The sequence below is a fragment of the Falco peregrinus genome, chromosome 7 (assembly GCF_023634155.1).
Source record: "Falco peregrinus isolate bFalPer1 chromosome 7, bFalPer1.pri, whole genome shotgun sequence".
NCBI classification, from domain to species: Eukaryota; Metazoa; Chordata; class Aves; order Falconiformes; family Falconidae; genus Falco; species Falco peregrinus.
The window spans coordinates 42,662,817-42,686,240 of NC_073727.1; the positions used below are offsets into that span (position 1 = coordinate 42,662,817).

General features: G+C 38.2%; 1 protein-coding gene across 2 annotated transcripts in view; it reads right to left on the reverse strand.

Moving 5' to 3' along the window:
• Nucleotides 1–665: 665 nt before the first annotated feature.
• Nucleotides 666–23,424, reverse strand: part of SNX9 (sorting nexin 9) — a 63,539-nt gene continuing 40,780 nt past the window's right edge. For both annotated transcript variants that reach the window (XM_055809889.1, XM_055809887.1), the window contains exons 10-18: nucleotides 21,524–21,654; nucleotides 20,058–20,161; nucleotides 16,776–16,879; nucleotides 13,973–14,050; nucleotides 7,971–8,047; nucleotides 7,124–7,213; nucleotides 5,598–5,712; nucleotides 4,064–4,155; nucleotides 666–2,718 (exon numbers count right to left, since the gene is read on the reverse strand). In XM_055809889.1, coding sequence (XP_055665864.1) covers nucleotides 2,671–2,718; nucleotides 4,064–4,155; nucleotides 5,598–5,712; nucleotides 7,124–7,213; nucleotides 7,971–8,047; nucleotides 13,973–14,050; nucleotides 16,776–16,879; nucleotides 20,058–20,161; nucleotides 21,524–21,654 — 839 coding nt within the window. In that variant the 3' untranslated portion in view covers nucleotides 666–2,670. The remainder of the gene's footprint in view (nucleotides 2,719–4,063; nucleotides 4,156–5,597; nucleotides 5,713–7,123; nucleotides 7,214–7,970; nucleotides 8,048–13,972; nucleotides 14,051–16,775; nucleotides 16,880–20,057; nucleotides 20,162–21,523; nucleotides 21,655–23,424) is intronic.

Sequence of the window (23,424 nt, forward strand, 5' to 3'; positions counted from 1 at the left end):
TTTAGCAGTAATGGAATAAGCAATTATAAATCTAAGGTTAAACCCAACAGTCACTGGGATAATGCCAGTGTTTGGCTCACCCTCGAAGAAAAGCATAAGCCAGGAAACAGCATTAAGACTTTTTTTATGCTCCAGAGATTAATTGTTCAGCTATGACAAACAGAATTCAGGAGGGCATTGCTCAAGTCTTACTTTAACTTGTTATTCTTGTTCTACGACTGCATTTTCAATGTGAAGATTTTCTGTTGCTCCCAACTCACCAACCTAACTATGCCACTACTCATGTCTAATTTTAAAAACTGGTATTAAAAGACAATCAAATTTCTATTCTGGGTCAACATGATGCCGACAAAGCCAGGAATACACAGTAGCACTGTGCTCTACTACTTATTTGCAGTCAGGAGGGTTCCATCAACGACAAGCTGGACTGACCTGAATAATGAAAGCTTACAACATATGCAGAGCCTTTGGTGGTTTGCAGTCACTAGCACTATTATACCGTTCAGTTGTGATGCCTGCTTTATGGAAGACAGGTGGATGCTTTCTCATTCCTCAGCTGGCCAGTGTATGTAAGCTGATGAAAAGCTACAAGGAGGATTTGCCTCATACTGCATCACCCTGTTAAAAAGTAACGTGACGATTTCAGAGAAAAAAATAAGATAGTCTGATGGATATACATAAATATTTATTATCAGTTTAACTTCATTTTACTAGAAGTCTTTAAACAGTTTTTCTTCTTTTGCCAAAATGTTGCATCTCTCACATAGTTGCTACTATCATAGCTTTCCTGCACTGGGAATGCACAGCTTACACTTAGACTCCAGAACAATCTATTCAAGATAAAGAACCTTCAACTTCAGTGCATATGGAGCTATTTAAAGATTGCTAAAAAGACCCCCCCCTTTCCCCTCCCAAATTAAGAGTCTGTTACAAAGAGATTTCATTACCAAAAAGTGAATATACAAATGCTAAAAAAATGCTGGCTTGAAAAAGTGATTTCAGAACTTACTGTACATATTGTAACAATTTATTATATAAGCTGCTTCTACATGCAAGCAGATCTTACATTTGGTGTAAAACATTTATACACATTCTTTACAATTTGTACATATTTAAATGGCTGTATCAAACAACACTGCGCTATGGAATTTTGGAAGCGAACAACTAAAATTGGGAGGAGAAAAAGACAAGGTTTATAAAACGTGAACAAAACCCATGACACTGAAAAGCATCTAGACTTCGGCTTAGTCTGGTTTGGTTTGGTTTCAGGTTATTCAGGCAGACCCAGATTTTCCTTCTAGCACACAAAAGTAACACCAATGCAAAACAGAATAAGGCAACTAGTCAACCAGCAGACTGTACCCGTCACTTAGAATGGCTTATTGGTAAAATGCCTTTTAATTTATTTTTTTTTTTTTCCAAGATGTTTATTTTCTAGGCACACTAGTAAAAACTGCATTTTGGCTTTCCTGCTTGCTTATGGCATGATATGAACTACTGTAGTTGGTGCCCATTGTGAGAAGGGTTGATGGTGGCTTTTTTGTTTTGAAAAGCCTTGGCCTCAAATGGTATTTCAGTAGTATGAAAGAGGACACTGGGCCACTTGATAAGAGATTATGATCAAAGCACAGAGTTTGTGTGGTAATTAACAATGTTATTCAGTACTTTTGTCACCTTTTAGTTTGCATTAGAAGGTAACAAAAAGTTAACCCAAGCCAACAGCATACCATACTACTACATGAAGACCTGAGGTTAGTTGGAATTTGGGGACTTCTACTAGTTTGGGTTGGATGTGGCAGTGTCCCCTCTGCTGAAACACTTTAAACTGTCAGAGGGGTAAAAGGGAACCTGGGCCTGTACAGCACTGAGGAACACCAGTGCCCTATAGCATAACATCGATCGGCAGGTGTCAAAGTGCTGGTATGGAAAACTGCTTTTCACACCTTCCCAAATGGCTTGTTCCTTGTTTGTACTTTGTCTTCTTAACACAGTGCAGAGCGAGAAAGAGCGAGCCTGACATAAGCTCTGAGATGTTGTGCCACAAGTACAAGATCTAGTTAGAAGAAAAAAGGGAAGAATGAATTATATTTACCAGACGTCATAATGGAAACAGTATGCCATGGCTGCATATGGGAAGCAAAACTTGGAACAAAGTGTTCATTTCATTCTGGAGATTATCATGAACATGTACCAGAAACATACATGAATATAATTCCTCCTGGCTACTGAATCACTAGAGCTGAAATTGAACATAATGAGTATTAAAGACATTTTTCTCAAGCTTATCTGCTTTACCACTTTAAAAAAGGTACAAATTCATAACTGATGTTGATGAAGAGTTTTTGGATGAACATGTGGTGGACACAAACCTGCATGAAGTCCATGGCAACTACCAGTTTGATAATTTAGACCCCTGTAACTGACAGCATTATCTAGCTGTTTTTATTTAAACGATAAAAATGGGAAAGCATTCAGTATAAGGGAACCTTATCTTATGATTTAAGTTGATAAAGTAAATTTTTAAATAATTATTTTTTTCTACAACTGATTCTTGTTGTTAGGGTTTTTTTGGTGGTTCTTGGCTGGCAAAGGCTAACAAGTTTTCATTAGCATTGCCGCCAAATTGGAAAAGCACTTCGGAGTTGTTCTTTATTGTTGACTACTCATTATTTACATCACAGGAAAGCGGCTGAGTGCCTGCCTCAGCTTCTGTGCAATCTGAAACAAAGAAACAGAACACATTAAATATGTAGTCATCTTATACTACACAGATATATGACTGCAGGTTTAGAACTTAAATTAATTGTTCCCTCATTTTCTGAAAAACTGCCGTTTTTACTGCAGATTTTGCATACGTAGGATTCTCAAAGCATTCCATTATAAAGACTTTTCTTCTCCTATATATACACTTTCTGCCTTTTCCATTTTGTGCTTTCACTGCTCAGGTTGTGTTGAAGAAAGTCCTGTAGGCAGGGCTGTCATCCTGCCTATTAGGTTATCTACACTGCACTATGTAGGAGTGATAGAGGAACAAAGCCAGATTTTTTTGGTGAAATTTATTTCCCTACTGAAACAAGGCCATGCATCAGAACAGAGCTCCTGTGCTCTCTCCCCACAGCTATCACAGTAGCCAGTAATCCCACAGGTGAACATGGATCTGGTTCCTGTACTGGGAAGAGTGGACTGGTACAAGGAGACTGGTGAGGCTGCAACCAGAAGAATTGGGATAGACTGGAAAAAAAGACTGAAAGAAGGTAAGGGGAAACCTATGCCTAACCCCATCAGATGTGTCACAGCCAGGTGACCTAATGGGGAACCTGAGTTCTCATCCTAGAGTTAGGTCTGCAACCCCACTGAGACCTTCTACTGCTGTGAAGGACAACCAGTTGCTTGTATTACTCCTTTATGTGACAGAAGTCAGGTTCCAGTACAAACTCACATGTTTTACCAGCATATGACATTAGAAAATTTGTTCTTGGGTTTAATTTTTTAAAAAAACACAAGAAATACATGCATAAGAAAAATGTTAAATGAGAACTAAGGCTGTAGATCAAGTGTTCAGAGTTATTGTATCTGATAAGTCACCTAAACCACTCTAGTCCCCCTGGTCTCACACTTGTATACATCCGGCTTTAAATCACAGACCCTTCCCTTTGTCTTCCCATCTATGGGAGGGAAATTTCATTCACATGGTTTTTGCTGTATTCAGTGCAGCAGGTATTTCTTACTGCATATCACTGAACTAAAATTCTTTGTACAAGTACTGGCATTAAAAAAAAAATAATCAAGCTGTCAACAATGTTTCTCAACACTGTTTTCTTCAGGTCTATATGGCATAGTAATGTACATAGGATAGTGTCTATAGGAAAGTATTATTTTCACTCATTCTTTGGTTTTGTTTTTTTTTTGTTTGTTTGTTTGTTTTGTTGGGTTTTTTTTTTTACACATGTACAATTCTTCAAAAATCTTCTTTCTGGGAGAGGCTTAAGTACTGCAAGTATTTCTTATGAAAGTAGCAGCACAGCATGTGCCAGGAAAATGGCACTGAAATACTACACCTTACCGTTTCATAAAACTGTGCTTGCTGCTCCAGATACAGACGAATGACACTGTTGTAGTCATAAATCCGGTTACTGTGGAAGTGATTCATCTCAGCTGCAATTAGACCCAGGAGGTAAATTATTTAAAGGAATGCATTCGTAATTAGGAACAGTTTCACTCAGTTCAGGTTAGTTACTGTGCAACAAAACTTGGTGTCTAGCCCTACCAGCATAGTTACTGTTCTCGTGCTTCCACAACCTGTTTTGCCTGCAGCACTCGAATTGTGATGGAACTGTTCATCAGATTGTTAGGGTGTCCATTACTCATGGCTAAAATAAAAACACTTCCTAGATAAAGCCAGGTTCTTCTTACAATATTGGAGTATACAAAGATTTGATAAAGAATACAACAAGCAGGATTTTCTCCTGCCGAGGTAACTGCTCTTTCCTGAATTGTTTCCAACAGAATTTGGCTAGGATATTCACATTTCCAAGGGTATAGGTATCAAGTTGGAAGCCACAGCTGTAAATATTTAAAATTAAAAAAAAAAAAAAAAAAAAGACACAGCCAGTAGTGTTTGACCCATTCTTGACTGAGGCTGTTTCAGTAAGAACCTGAGAAACAGCGTTACTGAATCCCTAAGACCTTTCACCACTTTCTGCATCTCTTGTCAGATCACAGCTTACGGCTGAAAAGTTAAAATATATTTTGAAATAACAATAGATGGAGAAGAAATATTCTAAGATTGTAAAAGTCATCCTAGAGGTCTATTCCATGTTTACCACTTTTACAGCACAGTCCTCTTGCACCACTGTGACCAGAAAGGGGGTGGGGAGTTTTCTTGTTTGCTTTTAAAATCAATTTTGTGTGCTGCTTTGACTTTGTCCTGTAAAATACTCTTGGCTTTAAGTTAGCTAAAATAGATGCAGCTCCGTCAGTGAAGAGTAGTCCCACTGAAGTCAGTAAAAGGATGCACTTAAGGGCTTGATATCCTACAGGACTAAGCCCTGACTCCTCAGGTCCCCAGTTTTTCAAGTGCAGTGTGCTATGTCTTGTATGCACAACATGTCTAACCTACAAAGTTCATTCAAAGAACATTCAGGGAATAAAAATCTTATCCACAAGAACATGAATCTCAACTGGATCATGTCTGACTGAACCATGAGTCAGAAAAACACTTCTGCACATGATTAACTGCTTCCTGCACCAAGGTCCATGCTTTTTCTTTGCGATATCACTTCATAATGAAAGAATCAGTCTGGGGTGGTGTTTTTGTTTTGTTTTGTTTGATTTTTTGTTTGTTTGGTTTTGTTTTTAAATTGCGTTTCCAAAACCTGTATCTTTTGGAATAGCGACATGAGATTTGAAGGAAAACAATGGGCAAAATAACTGCAATTTTAGGAAAAAATATGCAGGTCACAAACACCCCACCCCCCCACCCAAACAAAAACCAAAAAATCCAGCAAACTGAAACCGAAACACAAACCTAGCTTGTCACTTAAGATATGTCCTTAAAAGGTCTATAACATTGCCATTTAGCCCAAAATTTGGTTTACCTTGTAGTGCATAAGCCATGGTGCTCACACGTTTCACCATGTTCTGTTTATCTTGTGGTGTTATTTTACTGGTTGCAACTAATTTATCACTTTCCTTCACTCTTTCTATCGCTCCCTGTAGAAACCAAATGCAGAAAGATAAAAAGTAGATTAAAAGAGTAGTCAACCTAAAGGTCTTTATAGTAGCCTAGAATGCTACTGGCCACATTTTGATCTCGAGCACTATAAACACATATATATACACACACGCCCCGTGCCTGATTCTACCTTCCCATGTTTTCAAGTTTGTCATTTCACTCTATTGCTTTCAAGAGTCCTAACAGCTTACAAAAAGCTACTTCAAACACAGGCATGAACATAGTTACTAGGAATTTGACTTTGGCAGAGGCAATAATACACAAGCATATATACAGAAAGGAAAAAGGACCAAGAGTCAAATCACAGCTGACCAACACAGACATCCAAAAGCCTCAAACTATTTAATATCTGTAGAACCTTACCTGCATATCACACAAGAGAAGACAACAAACTATTTCCCAAGAAACTACAAGTCATTGCAACATGTAACTTTCAGTTCAGGAAAATCCTTGTGTCACAACCAAGTATAAAAAGAAATGCCTCCGCCCTGACAACATATTTGTGCCAAACAATGTTCAAGAGAATCTATTTACACATCACTTGCAGTAGACTTATGTTTCAAGTTTAAAAAAACATTTCTTCTCCTTTTATGGCATTTTCCCCCAAGGATTCTGTGGGATGAGGGACTCTAAGTGTCCTAAAGAAAGAATAAACAAACCTGATATGCTTTTATCTTTGTTGCTCTCAGAAGTATGTTCTTGTTTTATACATTTAACACTTCAAGTGGTAAAAAAAATTTACTTGTGTACTTGTTTAATACTTCAAAATTGTTTAGTTTCCTGAAATATGTTACAGCAGGCATGTGAACGTTACACTAGGACCCAAAAAAACCACAAAACCAACACCAGAATATCCAAAACTAGACACAATGGCTAAGTTCATTGTTTTATTATTCGATATCTTTCATATTACAGAGAACAAAGGCGTTGGTTTTTGTTGCTAGTGTTTTTTTGTTTGACTGGTTTTCCCCAGAAAAAAAGTTAAGCCTATTGTCTATTTTTTAATATTAAAGAAACTTCTAGGCAGTTTCTATTTATCAGTAAGCTAGCCATGTAAGTATACACAAGTTTTCCTACAATACTGGTATGGTTTAGTATCAACTATGTAAAGACTGAAATGCTACAAATTTATGCTACTGCTGTTCATCACATGGGGACATGAAGTTAACCTAAGAAAATCACAAAGCTGCTCTCAAATCTTGGATAGCTTCTAGCTTCCCTCCCTTCCAAGTATTTTTTATTTTAAAAGCCAACACCTGTTTCCAGAAACTTTCAGTGTTTCTGGAAGCAGGGGACAGGCTACTGCACAAATGCAGCGTACAACATCACCACTTTTGTTGCTGTAATTTTCCTACTGCTCAGTCCTTAAAAGAAAAAGCCCCCACATACCTTATGAGCTCCTATGATGTCAGGGAAGCAACCAAGAAATCCCTTATATTCATGATTTGTTTCCATCAGAAAGTGAAGATCTTTCTTCGGCTAATAAACAAAGTATAAGCATTAGTAAAAGTATCTGTGGCATATTAACACCACAGAAAAGAAACTATGCCAAAAAAGGGTGAGTGAAAAAAAGGGAAGGAACAAATAGAAAAAAACCAAACTAAAATCTTAATTGCTTATTGTAAGTTTTTCAAATTTAAAAAGGTCCTTACTAAAATATAAGCTCTTAGAAGTAAGGCACCGAGCACCAGTGATTGGATGCCTCTGTTCTTTGTTTTACTCAACACTAAACTTATGAAGCGAGGGGTTTTGCCTCAGATTTTCACTGAAGGAGTTACCAGTACAATCTCATTACATATAGAGGTATGTACATGCACATGTGCATCTCCTTAGTTGCTGACCTGGAAAGCTTTTTTCCAAGTTGCTGACTTGGAAAGTTTTAAGAACTTCCACACTCAGGCTTGAGATCAAGAGGATTTGCCTTTTGTATCTTTAGTGAAGGCAGCTCACTAACATCAGAAAACACACACATTTCAAGAGGAAGTAATAATTTTATTATTTTATAAACCATAATGTGAGCTTTCTGATCCAAGAGAAATACCTCCCATCACATCCCCCCTAAGCTGACACATAGTAGAAAAGCAGATGAAAGCGCATTTAAAAGTATTAATTTCATTTAACTCATCTGAAGCATTAGCAGTTATGTTTTAATAGAAAAGAAAAAAAAAAGTCAGAAGTGATCCAAATAGGTGGTATGTTCATACATATTAGGCCAATGCATTCATAATACTCCTACCTGATCTGCTACAAGACTGGCAATCTCTTCATAGGTTTTTCCTGCTTCTGTTATTGCTCCATTGAGATCAGATTCTCCTAAAAGTAAACATCAGTGTTTAAATTATAGTAAGAAACTTGCCTGGATTCAAAGCAAATTTCTAAAATAGCTTCTTTTATTATAATAAACGACTACGCATCATTTTATAACCAGTAATAATAAAAGTTAGAAAAAAATATGAAAGAATGGAAACTCTGAAGATCTTGAGGAAAACAAATGCGAAAGGGACCACATAAACACTGCTCTACCATAGTATTAGCACTATTCACTTCCACATTTCATATGTAGTTTAACTACACAGGTATTCCCACACACTGGGCAACAGGAAGCCTACCAGAATGGGAGTGAAGGGAGCATGAGAAGGGTGACACTAGAAAATTAACTAACAAAGCCAAAGAGACACCTGTTTTTCTGATTTTTTAGTATATTATTTCCATACCTGATAAGCAGTAAATTCTCCATGATGCCCTATAGAGAAGTGATGCTAGTCCTAAGCTCTCCAATAGGTCAGAAAAAGCAGGAGGTGACCCAAGTAACTTTTTCTTGCCAACAAGCTTTCTAACCCTTTAGGGAACTCTCGGATAATGTTTTCAAGATCTGTAAGAATCTCTGCTTTTGAGAGTGAGTTTCTAACTTTCATCATCATATGAAATAGATCAAATGGCCCCACAAACTACACTTAAAAATACAGACATCACCACAAATCCTAAGCTAGACAACACCACAAGCGCTCATAACACTGTATTTACTAGCAAGACATGGCTATGTGGGACAAAGATGGATACAAGCCTTACATTCTTGTTTTTTTTCATGCCACTTCACCTTCCCAAAACACCACAGGTTTTTTCCATCCTTGTTAGCTTGTCCACAGCACGTAGTCAACAGTACGGAAAGCAAATTGAGGTAGAGAAAGGGGAAGGTATAATTTGCAGGTATCGAATTTTAGTTTAAGAAAGAAGTATTTTTCTCATCCTTTCAGACATGTCTTGATATTAGGCAGCAGTTAGTATTTTATGGACATTTTTGTTTTATTCTGAAGATATTAATCAGTGACTTAATTGAAAATTATCAAACTGATTTAAGTAATGATTAATTTGAACATTAAGTATCTTCTTGTACTACAACATATGGACTAATCTATGTTTGAGATTTATTAGATGGGATTCCTTCATTTTAGCATGTCCTGAAGGAAACAATGTTAACTGCATGTTGCTTCAATTCTAGCAATTGTTTCTTACTTTCCATTAGACTGGTTTCATAAAGCCAAAAGCTTTGTGGGAAAGCTACTGATCCTAAGAACTAGTAAGTCTAGCAACACAGACACTACTAAAGAAAGTTATTTTTCTCCTATTTGAGCCTGTCCAGGTAAAATAAAAATAAAACTAACATGCAACATGGTTATAGTGGTGGACTTGGCATAAAGTTGGACTTTGTGATCTCAGAGGTCTTTTCCAATCTAAATGATTCTACAGTTCTATGAAATCCCATTGTGAGACCTAAGAGATACATAATTCAGAAGGTATCTTCACATTGTTGTAAAACTAAAAAAAAATTTCAGGGAGATCAATTTCATTATCTTAGGTAGACAAGTAATTTCATTATTTCAGAATTCCCCACGTCTGCTCAGAAATAACCTTGAAGTAACCACTGCTTAGGCAACTGACTCCTAGATTTTGGGATAAAATATGGTATGGCTCTAATTAGTCAGAAGCCAGGTTGGTCTAGATGTTGCTTTTTTTTCATAATGCCGGAAGACACAAACACTGTTCCTATCTAAGCAAAAAGAAAGAGTACGTATATTTGAGTAGAAAAAGAAAATCCTCTCCTTCTGTACAGAACTCACTCATGAGACCTTCATGGATTGCAGCTTCAAAGAATCTAGACAAATCCTCCCAAAACTGATCCCATTTCATTTGGGGGCAGCAGGGCATACAGCCAGCTGGTAGAGTTTCTACTGTAAGTAGAGGCACTCACACTCTTCCAAAAGTACTACAGGATAGAGTTACAGAATCATTCAGGTTGGAAAAGAGCTTTCAGATCATCAAGTCCAACTGTTAACCCAGCACTGCCAAGTCCACCACTAAAACCATGTCCCAAAGCACCATGTCCCAAAGCACCATTTTTTTAAACGCCTCCAGGAATGGTGATTCCACTACATCCCTGGGTAGCCTGTCCCAATGCTTCAGTGGTATTGATGTTGGTAGCATATTTAAAAGTTGTTCCAGAGATTGGATCCCAACAATAGACAGGCACACAAGTGGTAGAGGAGTATCTGCAGCTCCTCATGCCGCATTCTTTTCTTCTACAATCTCTTTTTCAGGTAGTGCTACAGCAGCCTTAAAAAGTCAGATTTCATTTCTCACCTGCCACAGCCTCCAAGTTCTAACGTATATTATCAGCAGCGACATGCCCTGCTCAGTCAGTCAGTCACTCCCTACACCAGACCACCTTGTCAGAGGTACCACATACAACCCACATGCTTTAATTCCAGCAGCAGATTGCTCCCAATCACTGTTGTCAGCCCAGGGTTTGGTTGGAGTTTTGTGACTTGGACAGGGCTGTTTCTAGCATTCTCAGCTTCTGAACCAATGCAAAGCTTCTTAACTCCAGCTGTGAAAGCTGAGCTGGGTCCCAGTGCAAAGATATACCAGTATGCCAGGTGCTCTTTAATCAATGGAAAAACAGAAAGCCCCACATGCTGCTGACATTTTAAACAAAATTAGGGCCGTGTGCAGTACATACATCCCCATGAGAAACAGAGGGCTTAAAAGCAATCACTGAAGGGGTAAAAAGACCAGTCAAACTGGCCAGTAATACTCTACAGATATTTTTAACCTGACTACAAGGAGAAAATGGTATTTTCATTGATTCAAAGGCTTGCATGCTGACATAGAGAGATGAAGGAAGATGTAAAACTACAAGGAGTCTTTTGGAGGTGTTTAGCAGAGCATCTCTTAGCAGTTCAACTGGTTGGTAAATGCCAGTGATCGTCACTTCTGATGGACTACACCATGCATATTAACGGAACTTGAGTGAGGCAGCAGAATTTTTTTTTTTTGGCCAAGAAGTGTTTTTGTTTTCTTTTCTCTCAAAGCACATTTTAACAGAATCCAGGAGTAGGAAAAAGATGAAGTTTGATGTACTAGGGAATTACTTGTAGCAACATTCTTCTTGACAGGTACAACTTGGACTGGTAGCGGTTCAGCACAGAAGCAGCTTGGAAGGGAAGACGTGCCTGTTGCTAGCGGGCAGGTAGTGCAACTTCCATGTAACTGCATAACAAAATTTCTGAGGGGTGATGTAGGATTAGGAGATCTTACCAGTTGAATGGCATACCCCAGCCATTCACATTTTCTTAATATAGGACAATGACTTGCCCAGATTTGGCACCACAAAAAAGAAGCCATGCTATTTAAGGCTGTGTTCACCTAAGAGCATTGCATGATGCAATAAGATAGGCAACGTAATGTCAGGCTGCAAGACACTTCTGGGCATACTCTGCAATTGTCAATATGCTTTTTGGGACCAGGATCATACTTTCCAAGTACACGTTCTTAAAACAAATCAGACTGTAAATAAGCCTATGGCCAAGGTAAATGAGAACCTCTCAATGTGTCCTTAAGTTTTAAAAGGTACCCTTGCCTCTGAAAATACTGGGGACAGATTCCTAATATGCACTGTGGCTGGAAACTAATTGATAAGGTTCATTCTGCGGCATAAGAAAGAGAGCTTGAGTGAGTCAGATCAATGAGTGTGTCTTGCCTGGTGCTATCTTAAACATTTTCGGCTGGAAATCAGAAAAGGCAGGAAACATTCACTACACATAAGGCTTCATAGAGCAAGCAGGCAGCACTGATGAAAGAGGTAAGGACAGCAGGTACATCCATCCCATCCTAACTCTGCAAATGAATCAACTAACAATGTATTCAGTGTGCCAGAAGTCAGCTACCAGTAGCTGGAAATGTTCATGTCATCAAATCAGTTGTTGCAAACTTCAGTGGCCTGATATGCTTAAAATTTCCACAACTTGAACATTAAAAAAAAAAGGAAGAAAAAAAAGAAAAAAAAGGATGATGAAGAGATTCATCTCCCAACAGAAACTGAACTGAGTGCCTTTAAGCATGCTGAAGGAGGCATTCCTTTATATCATCAGTCCAGAAAAATCATACCCCATACCCAGCCTAGCTAGTACTTCATTTGAAGAAACACGCCTTCTTTTAAACACTGAGATCAGGAAAGCCGCATCCTATGGGTTTAAATCCAGGTGCTTAAAGCTCTTGCACAGAGTCTGCTTAAACCACAGACCCATACCTGTGGCAACCATCAAATGAAAATGTACACGAACAGCAGGCAGGACAGCAAGGGCAGCAGTGATGAAGACATTTAAAGTAACACGTGCACTGCACTTAATTCTCTCTTCCTGGGAACCCAAATGAAAAAGCAAAGCATCCCATATATTATTAATTCTGAAAAAATACACTGGTGTACCAGTTATTAAAAAGAGTACAACATACAGAATCAGGACAAAGACACCAGTGAGAAGGGCATTTTCCTCAGCAAGATACTAGGGTACAACTGAGCAACCAACCAACCAACCTTGCCTTGCTCCCAAGCATCATGGGATCTACTTTTTCATACCAGTCAAAGATGCTCAAAATCACATTGCAGCTTTCCCTCGTAAGGTCAATCTGCAATTTTGCATCCTAGCTTTAAGCCATATTGTTTTCCCTTTACCCTGGCAAAAGAATGTGTGTTCAAGCAAATTTTAGTCCTTTCTCAAGAATTCTTGCTAGAGATTGTAGCTGACTGCAATTTACAGTTTTCTAACCTATGCTAAGAGCACCTAACTATGCATATCCCTAGCTTGATTCTCACATCCAAAAGTAATGTCTTAGGCAATATGCTATGCTCCAATTCTAAGAAGCAGTCATCCTGTGAAATACAGGACAAAGATGAAACCAAACTACAGGGACGATGCCTATTTCCAGTGTTTCCAGAAGCAGAGAAACTGTGTTTCAGAAGCATTTGCATTTTAATACATGGTTTATGGGGCAAAAAGCTTTAAGACTACAAAGCAAGGGACAGATGAGTAGTCAGAATAAGCACTGGTCAACTAGAAGTCCAAAGATTGAAAGATTTCAGGAAGACTATGCTCTAACATTTAAGGTCTTAGAACAGAGCAATTTTGCTATTAAGAAAAAAAGAAATTTGACAAGAGAATCTCAGAGAAAATGGACTCAGTAAGCTCCTTCTGGGTTATGAGGTTGTATTTTCCAGTTATCTGGAAGACATCAGCAGAACTTAACATATCAAAGCAGGATTTTAAGTTTGGCCTAAAGACCACATTTTAGGAGAACTGAGCAACTGATGCCCTCCTTTTCCCTCTTCCCTCCCACACTTTCACACCTAACATGACAGGCTCTATTTTAGGGCTCCTGAAGGAGAAGGAAAGGTAAAGGACAAGAAAAGGCTACAGTAGCGAACCCTCCAGCCCACATAATAGTATACCGAAATCTTATAGTTAAGTTTTCCATCCTTATGTGGAGTAGTTCTTTCATGAAGTCACGCAATAGTTCCCTGAAAGATACTGTCAAGGCTGCATTTTCTCCCCTTTCCTTTGATATCACCAAAAAAAAAAAACCAAACCCAACCAAACAAAAAATGCTACAGCATGTTTTGTCAGCCAGGTCAGTGTCCAGATTATGTATTAATGAAATCAAGCTAAACTCCACTAACAACAACAACCCACCATGTTTAGACAATGAGAGAAAACGAGATTGCAGACTAGAATATAAACCCCCCATAATATACACAGGGAAACAAGTTTTTAATATTTTTCCAGAATCATGTTTGACATCCAAAGTTCAAAGAGGAAAGCATTAAGATCTTTGGCAAAAAAATGTAGCACGATGTAATTAAAGTATCTTCTGTTAAGTAAAGTACAGATGAAGCTTTAGAAGTACCTTGGTATCCACTAGTGCTGAAGACCAGTGCCAGGCTCTGCAATGCTTTTCCTATCTTCTGGTATTCCTTAGGTAGTGCTGGAAGTGGGAAAAGGATGGGGGAAAAGAGGGAAACAGAAGCAAAAACCCACAAGAGTTAAGTGAGACTAAATCTGCAGCATTTCCAAAACTTGACAGAAGATGTCAAAACCAAATAGGTTTTACATTTCCTCTAGTGAAGCATTTACAGTCATATTCTTACCCCCCACCCTGCTACAGACATTCCAACTGGATAACACAAATGCAATGTGTATTCTTGAAAACCGCAAACAGCTGGGGAAACGGTGTGTGACTACTATTAAAAAAAACAACAACAAAACTCTCACTGAACTCCTAGCTCAGCCCTCCTATGCATACAGCAAGATTTTTTTCTCCCCCTCACAAGCAGACTTTATCCTCTGGGGGTGGGGGAGAAGAGCTGCGGTTATTAATGAGATCTATTCTCGATATATTTTAAAGTGATATTATTATATTGACCTGAACACCCCTCAAATAATGGATTCTATATTTAAAGGCACTAAACCCCAAAATTATCTAGGGACAAAATCTGATGCAAGTATTTGAATAATAAATTTTTTCATAACCTGTTTAATGAAATGAATGCATAAATTCCTTCCTCACAATTAAGTCAATAAGCTGTGATTTATGAGTGCATTTAGTAGTAACACTTTGAATACCACCACCCCAGAGGCCTAAAAAGAAAAAGCAGGTTTTATATAAGCTACCTATGCTAGCAGAAAAAAACCCACAAGTATATGTGCTTTTTGTTGTTGAAAAAATTGTATTCAGAGGGTACAGTGTCCAGGTAAAGTTTTTTAGTTGCTCTAGCATCCCACACAATCTGATTTTCACAGAGCAACCCCTTCGCAGGGTAAAAACACCACAATAACCAAAATCCAAATCCCTCGAACTGCATAATTTTATTGACTATGTTTGATCAAGTTCTTGACCAGAAGTTAAATTATTTATGACAACCAATATTTTTTTATACATATCTATATACAACAGGTACCATTCAGAGTACCGAAATTCTGCTATCGGCCATTAACCTGCTACTGAATCCCCAGTGGAAACTTCAGTGAAGAACGTTTGGTTTCTTCTCACTTGCATTTAAGTAGTTTCCACTGTCAGTCATTTTAAATATCATAGAATTGAATGCATGTAACCATTGCTCAGGAAATGCCAAAAATACTTCTGACTAGGAGTTGGGACTAGAGCTGACAAGGAAATTGAAACCTAAGAGGCTACTGAAATTCTTCAGTTTTGCACATCCTTCATTTCCGGTTTCCCTTTTCCATTCAGAATGAATGTCTGGAAAGTTAAAAGTTAAAGTTTTCAACACAATCACATCTGACTTACTATGCTAACTAATTATTAACTATTAAGTACAAGAAAAGTAATTCTATACCTAAAGCACTAGTGTCGTAATTTAAGGAGATTTTAGTAGTAAACAAAATACTGGATTTCTACCGTAAGCACAAATCCCAGCCAGCCCTTAGCTATGGTGGTTTTGACCATTGCTTCTGTAACTGTGAAGCAATGCTATTTTTCCAGTCTCATCGGAGGGACCTTATTCTTTCCCCTGCCCTCTGCTTCCCCCCCAGTATCATTTCCTAGTGAAGTAAAATCTGTTCAACATTACAGCTGTGTCCTGTGTTATAACTATTTTTGAGAAGCAGGAGTGTCTGTGACAAAATCATAGGCTCATTTAGGCTGGACTTTTAAGACCATTGAATTCAACTGTAAACCTAACACAGTAGAAAGAAACCCTCTTTTTCAAAGTGGGGAAACATAAATAATTTAAAGTTCACATCCTACACATAGTAAGGTCTGATATAATCACTACCAGAAAAGACTGAGCTTCTACATTTCCAATGACCTCTGGTCAGCCCCAGATACTCAACTGCAGTGTCAGATTAGAAAGCTGCAAAGACATAACTCAGGAGACGTACTTACTCCTAAGTCTGGGGACAATGTTTTTTGGTGGGACTTAAAAAAAAGAAGAAGAAGAAGAAGAAAAAAAAGTGGAGGAGATTTATGTGCTAGGTCTGGCGACCCAAGACACTACAGCCTGCCCTGAAGTGTTTCTTATTATGATCCTCAGCTGTAGTACCTGCTTCCTTTCAATAGCTGCCTTGTGGTGGCCACAAACACTGAATACTGCTGTGGACTAGGAAATTAGAGCCCAGGCAGAGTCATAGGGACTTGGTGTGAAGTTCTGCAACCCTAAATATCTGTGGGAAGGAAGAGACAAGATAGGAGAAAAAGAATTGGGCTAAAGATTAATTTAAAATAAAGTTGTTTTTTCTTTTTTTTTTTTAACTCATTTTATCTTTAAATCACTCCTCCTGGCATGCAAGAATCCTAAATAAGGGATTAATAAAATGCAATAATCTATGATTTTAAATAGACAGGTCTATTTTGCCCATGTTACTGAAATGTAGATAAATGACAAATACAGAATAGGTCCAACAAGGGCTTTAGCTAGATTACAGGAATTATTTAACTTTTAGTATTTTTAAACCTATGGGCAGGGACCAGATATTTCTGTTAACAGAAAGAAAAAAACCCAACCAAAAAACTTGCACAATTTACTCTCAGACACTGAGAGCAGCCAGAACACCACACAATTCTCATTATAATACAGGATTTCCTTTAGTTTTAAAATGTGCCTTGAATTATAAACAAAAACTATGACAAAAAAAAACCCAACACAGAGAAAACCAACACAGAAATGACTGCTGAGTTCAGAAGGGACACTTACGCCCTGTACACCTCTTCCAGTGCTCTTGTCCCACTGTCAGCAGCTCTTTAACTCCATCATCCATTGCTTTGGTGAACCTACCCACTGCATCACATTTCTGTTCTCTGTGGCATTTGGAAAAAGCAAAACCAAAAAGCAGTTTAACAGATGCATTACACTAACCTTAAATGCAATACTGAAATGTTTAGTAGTGTCAACCATGTCTTAAAAAAAAAACCAAACAAACAACTATCAGAGAAATAAATTAATTCCTTGAAATCTCTGCCATTTCACTGAGGTCAGAATTTCCCTCTTTAGATACAGACATTTTTCACTCTATTCCCCCACGCCCATCCCCCATTAAACACATAGTACTGGACTATCATTCTTACTATAGTTAGTTACCTTAAAAAAAAAAAAAAAAAAAAGGCTACTAGCTAAATATCCTCCCTATTGAGATCAAACAACAACAGAATAGCAAAATATGAACATGTGATTTAAAGGAAAATGCATCCCTAGAGCACTTAACACAAAGAGCAGGACCCCACACTGTCAGGAAATTAGATGTCAAGAGTAATGGACATAGCAGAATTCATACAAGAATGAACAAAAATAAAGAAAATAATTGTTCCAGATAATTTATATTTTTATATTAATATAACTTTATTATTAAAATATATAATTTATTATATTATTTATATAATATAATAAAATTCTAAAATAGGTGAATAGAAATTAATATAGCCGTTCTATGGAAATATATATGCATAACCTCATATTATGCTGACAATACCATTGTGTTCAGTTGTTTTACAGAGGGGAAAAAAAGTGATGCTCAAAAGAGAATTCTGAATTAGTATGTGCCTTTTTACCCCTCTTTAAGCATGTTTTCATGCAGCTATCAAAGCTTACCATTAACATAGCACTGCATACACAGCAATGCTCTTTGAAAATTAGGAAATAAATGCCTAGTTTTCTTTAGTAGAGTTCAATGAGAATTATTCAAACTGCATCAGATCTTAGAAATGCTCTCAGCCAAAGCCTGTATGAGACAGCTCCCACAGCAAGGCAACCCTAAAGTAACTCCCCCGAGCCAGGGGCAGCAGCTCCAGCTGTGGCTCAACCACCTAGAGCTCCCACCTCCCTACCCACACCTAGTCCCTCAACTGGAAATCTTATCTGAAGAGTTACTTGCACAGTAAGTAACTTTCCAGATATCCAGAATGCCCTTGTTTCATTCCCATTTTCCCAGTAGCAAACCATCCTTTAATTTTCTGTACTTCATACTTTCTGGTATCCCGATCACAGAAAAAGTTCATGAACCAGCCCTGGGTTACCACTCTCTGATCAAAACCGGGATGACACAGGACTGCCAAAGTACTAGCAAAACTGTTTCAGTAAGGAGCATCTTTTCACTGAAAAACCCCAAGAACAAGCTGGTTTGTCCACTTACAGGTATAATGCCTTTCAAGACTCTGTTCATAAGACACATTTAACAGCACCCTGAGATGTTCCCAGGCACTGGAACATGGTGTGGGTATCACAGGTGTTACAGCCACCCCTGCAGTGCTTGGAGATAGGTCCCCAGCACCACCCCAGGCTGCCAGCCCCAGCCCAGGAGCCCATACCCTCTGGTGACTGTTCCCGGCAGGCTGCTTACCCACCCTCACCCCATTTGGGGACAAACAGTTTAGCAGATCATATGCAGGTCATTCCCTGCCAGGGTCCTGTATACAATACAGACTCCCTCCCTCCTGCATCCTATGTAGAAAATCCTCCCTTTGATTCACTCCTTCAGCTTTTATACACTGGGATTTATATAAAATGAATCACATAAGTAGTCAAGTCTGAAATCCTCATGTTCACAGTGAAAGTGACCTGTAAATATCCATCTGTTTTACTAGTACAGAACTTTACCTATATTAATATGCCCTGCATCACTTGGATAAGGCCTGTGCTGGGCTATTTCCAGGTGTAGGTACACTACTGCTTTGCTACTATGATCACTTCTATCCAGTTTATTCACAGCTTCAGACACAAAACATTACCCAAGTTTCCATGTTCTACAACAGCTAGAAAAGCATGTCATGTATACTACATATCTTTTAGTAAAAATGATTAAGTGTAAAGGACTGAAGTAAAGGCTGCAGAGTAAATCCAGTCTTTCACTCTATGACACCGCAAAAATGTAGTAACCCATTTAAAAGTGAAAATCTAATAATTTAAGTAATTTTTCATTTTAAATAGCTTTCCATGTATTTCAGATATTGGAATCACACTGTGTGTGCAACATATACAAGTATTTTACAGAAATACTGTTTTCCCTGATGGTCCATGGTGGTGTATTGACCCTGGCTGGATGCCAGTGCCCACCAAGCTGCTCTATTATTCCCCTCCTCAGCAGAATGGTGGGGGGTGGGGGGTAGAAAAGATGGTAAAAAAAAAAAGCCTTGTGGGTCAATATAAAGGCAATTTAATGAAGCAATACCAAGTCGCACACATGGAACCAAAGGAAGACAAGAGATGTTACTCTTTACTTCCTCTCAGCAGGCAATGTTCAGCCACTTCCCAGGAAGCAGGGCTTCAGCACATGTAGCGGTGGCTCCAGAAGACAAACGCTGTAAATAATGAATGCTCCCCACCCTTTCTCCTCGCCTTTATATCTGAGCAGACATCATATTGTATAGAATATCCCATTGATCACTTTGGGTCCACTGTCCCGGTTATGTCCCCCTCCAAGATCCTGTGCATGCCCAGCCCAGCAGTGAGGGGGGTGGGAGGTTGGAGAGACAGCCCTGATGCTATATGAGTACTGCTCAGCAGCAGCCAAAACACTGGCATCCATCACCACCCCTCCAGACACCAATACAAGCACAGCACCATGAGGGCTGCTGTGAGGCTCAGCCAGACCCAGTACATCCATCTACAGTTATCCCAAGCTACTCGGTAAGTCCAGCACACTTCGGAACTGTTCATAGTTGAAAGATTAAAGATCAAAATACACAAGCAATACATGGAAGCCACAGCAATATAAAAACCTAACTCCATAGGATCTGCCAGTACTCTACACCTTGTCAAGTAGTTTTGAATAAATTGGTTTAGGATCAGTATTCAACTAGTTTTGCATAAATGAATTTAGGATCAGCATTCAACCACTGAAGTCAAAGAGACATCCTCTGCCTTGATGAATACCTCTTCAAATCCATGAATATATGTGCATGTTTACAATTCTAGTTTTATACTAACTCAGTATCTGTTGTATATCCAGATGCAAAATATCCATGCAAAAAGAAACCACCTTACATTTCTACCATGTCCAAGTCAGGAGCTTCTGGTTCCATTGTAGAAAAGATTAGGACTCCTACAGTTTCATCTTTTTCTGCCTTCCGCTTTCCAGTTTTCCACTCCTTGAGGTGGTGGGAGGTGGAGAAAAAAAGGCAAAGTTTGACCACCACTGTTCATGCATGTTTAAGGGCATGTACTTAAGCAGTGAATGAAATGCTTAGGAGAACAGTTAACCAATAGACCACCCATAAATCAAAAACCTAGAAAGGAAAGTTTCAGTGGGGCCAAGGTTTCTTGAAGTCTTCCCCTCTCCTTGTGCACTTCGTTTTCTAGATTCTGGGGTCAACAGACCCTTCTTGTATATTACTGAAATACAGTGTAAAAGCAATTATATTCAGCTGTCTCTGCACATGTGACAGTGCTGGTATCAGAAGCTACTCAAGAAGATCATGAGACTCTTATGCAACTGCCATACTAAGTTCTTAGTAAGAACAGATAAAGACGTTAAAAATTCCACATGTATTGCAACATCTGTTCTGTTTGTATCAGTCCATAAGTCAGACAGCAAGAACTGCTGACCAGCTAGCACAATTATACAATTCTCCGTTGGCCATCCAAATAGGACTTCACTAGGAGTACTACTTTTTAAGTTATTAAGCCTCAGAATAATTCTGGTTGGAAGTGACCTCAGGTGGTTTGTAGACCAACCTTCCACTCAAAAAGAGTCAGCTGTGACCTAGTTACTCAGGGCTTTATCCAGTCTGGTCCTAAAAACCTCCAAATTTCATTTTCTTTTTCAGCAAAATCTCTGTGTATTTAGAAGTATGACTGTTTTGAGGAGACAGCAGCAGAGTTTTCCTCTTTTATTTCCTCATCAGTAGATACCCAAATTAGTAAACAGAGCTTGAGCTCAGTTCATGAAGAAACCATTACTTACTGAAGGTGAAGATACTAAAACCTTTTAAAAAAGCATAAGAAAATGCTAGGGGGGGTGCACGGGCATAAAGGACTGGTTATATCAGGTCAGACTGCAGCATAATGCTATTACAATCCATTCCAATGAAAACTGTGGTTTGGAGGGAGGGGGGATTTTTTTAAAATATAGTACAGGACGAGACGTATCTTAGATCTGCTACAAAGTAGCTTCTGTTAGCAAAGCAGTACCAATCAGAGGACCACAGTGATTAATAAGTCCAACAGAGAGAGGAGAGCCAGAAGAGTTGTTATATACATTCCTATTCCGCTGGAGGACACTAACCGTCCTTAGAAGATGGCAACAGAAGCTACTCGTTGTGTTGGAACAGCATATAGCATTTTGCACAAGCAACTTTATGCCTCATTTTGATCAGTCAGCTAAATTAGTAAACCCAGCAGTTTTCAGCTCATCACTACTGCCCATGAGGGGGGGCAGACAAATGAGAAGGCTACAAAGCTGAGCTCTTAGTTCAAACAGGGATGGAGGAGGGGAGCAATTTATCTCCTACCTTCTCATCTCGGAAATTGAGAAATTGCTGGAAAACTTCACTTTCTGAAACAACAGGATGACGACACATCCTCGTCATCCAAGCCTGCAGCCTTTCCATACGCATTTTGATAAATTCTTCTTCAAAGCGCCCTGTTATACATTGAACAATAATGGTTACACTTCTACTCGAGTATCCTCAACTTTTTTTTTTTAAATATTTAAATTAAAACAGAACCTGTAAATCATCTGGTGAACTATTAACCATTTAATGACTCGGAACTTACAAGAAGGAAACCTTATGCTGACAAATCAGAGGAACTTTAAATTACAGTATGTTAATTACTGACCAAGAATAGTACTCCTTTTTAAGATAACCAGGAAATATTAAAAAAAACCCACACCATAATATCCACCCAAAATTCAAATCAATTTTTGGAGAAAAAAAATGATAAACTTTCAGATGGAAGACTTAGGTATTCAGGTGGCTCAACAAAGAAGCTAAGTACGGGCTCGGAATGCAGGTATTTTTCTTATATAGTCTAGTACACCTTTGGCCAATGTAAGGCTGAGAAACATCAGAGAAAAAGGAACTACTTACTTTCCAAGCTGTCATGTCCTAGCTAACAAAGCACTGCAGTTGGACTGCTTAAAAAAAAAATATGTGAAATTGGAGTGCTCAAATACAAATCGCAGATTTGAAAAAGCAGCACCTCCCATAAATATATTTCTTATAGATAAGTTAATGTGTTAAGAAAAAAGCCTCAAAATTTTTTTTTCAATAAATTATATGTCTAAACTGGTTAGAATACATCCATGTAAGACTAACTGATTTTTTTGATAGTTAGGAGATTTTTTTTAGCAGAAACTATTTAAATAACTAATTTTTTTTTAAACCAGCAGTGCATCATCACTGTGTTTTTGTAAGACCCTTCTAGTTTTAGCGCAAATTGCATCTTCCTGAGTGAATCTTTTCCAATCAAAAAAAAAAAAGCATGACATCAGACTTCTGAAGTATCCAGTGAATAGGACTTATTTGAAAGGAATGAGCAATTCCCCCAGCATCAAACTCCTCTAATTTCCATAGCAGCACGGATGACAAACCTTGAATGCATATACTCTTTCAGTATAAATCTACTGTATAGTTACTATGGCAGCAGCTCCACAAGAGTTTCTTGTGGGTGGATTGTTTTTGGGGTATTTTTTAATTGCCAATATGGAAACTAGCAATACTAGGAGGTAAAGAACAAAACTACTGAAAAATGAAGTATGGATAAATTTATTGCAAATTGGCTAGGAAAAAAAATTTACAAAAGTCAACTACTACAGAAGATACATTATATAACTTTCAGTAATACCTTGTTTTGTCTTTGACCTATACTGAAATCTCTGCAGCATTCTTGCAAGGAATGCAAAACAACTGAACAGTAACACTTGCAAGTTATGTGCTGGTCATTAGACATATTATCACCAGCAAAAACACGAACCTGAGCAAAGCCAGTCTATCTGTAAAGTCTTGCTTTGCCAAGACCAATGGACAGAAATACTTTTCTAGATAGTCTTCAGAAAGAAGTCTCCTAAACACAATGAGAGATAAACAATATTTTTCCAGGGTTTCACACAATGTTTCAGAAAGAGGCATGCTGTGTTTTGGTTGTTTTGTTTTTGGTTTTGTTTTTTTTTTTTTTATTATTTTTGGCATGAGGCAAATTATTCTCTCCCACAGACTCCAGAAGACAGAAATCCACAGGGAAGTTTTAACTGTGATGGCAAACTCTTGAGTCTTTTAAGACACAGTTACAATGAAATCTAGAGACCCCATCGTGTTCTGGTTTCCTTTTAGTCCACATGCACATGTTTAAATAAAAATACTGGTCAATTCTAAGCATGAGGCTAATGGGAGGAAGTCACTTCCTCACTTTT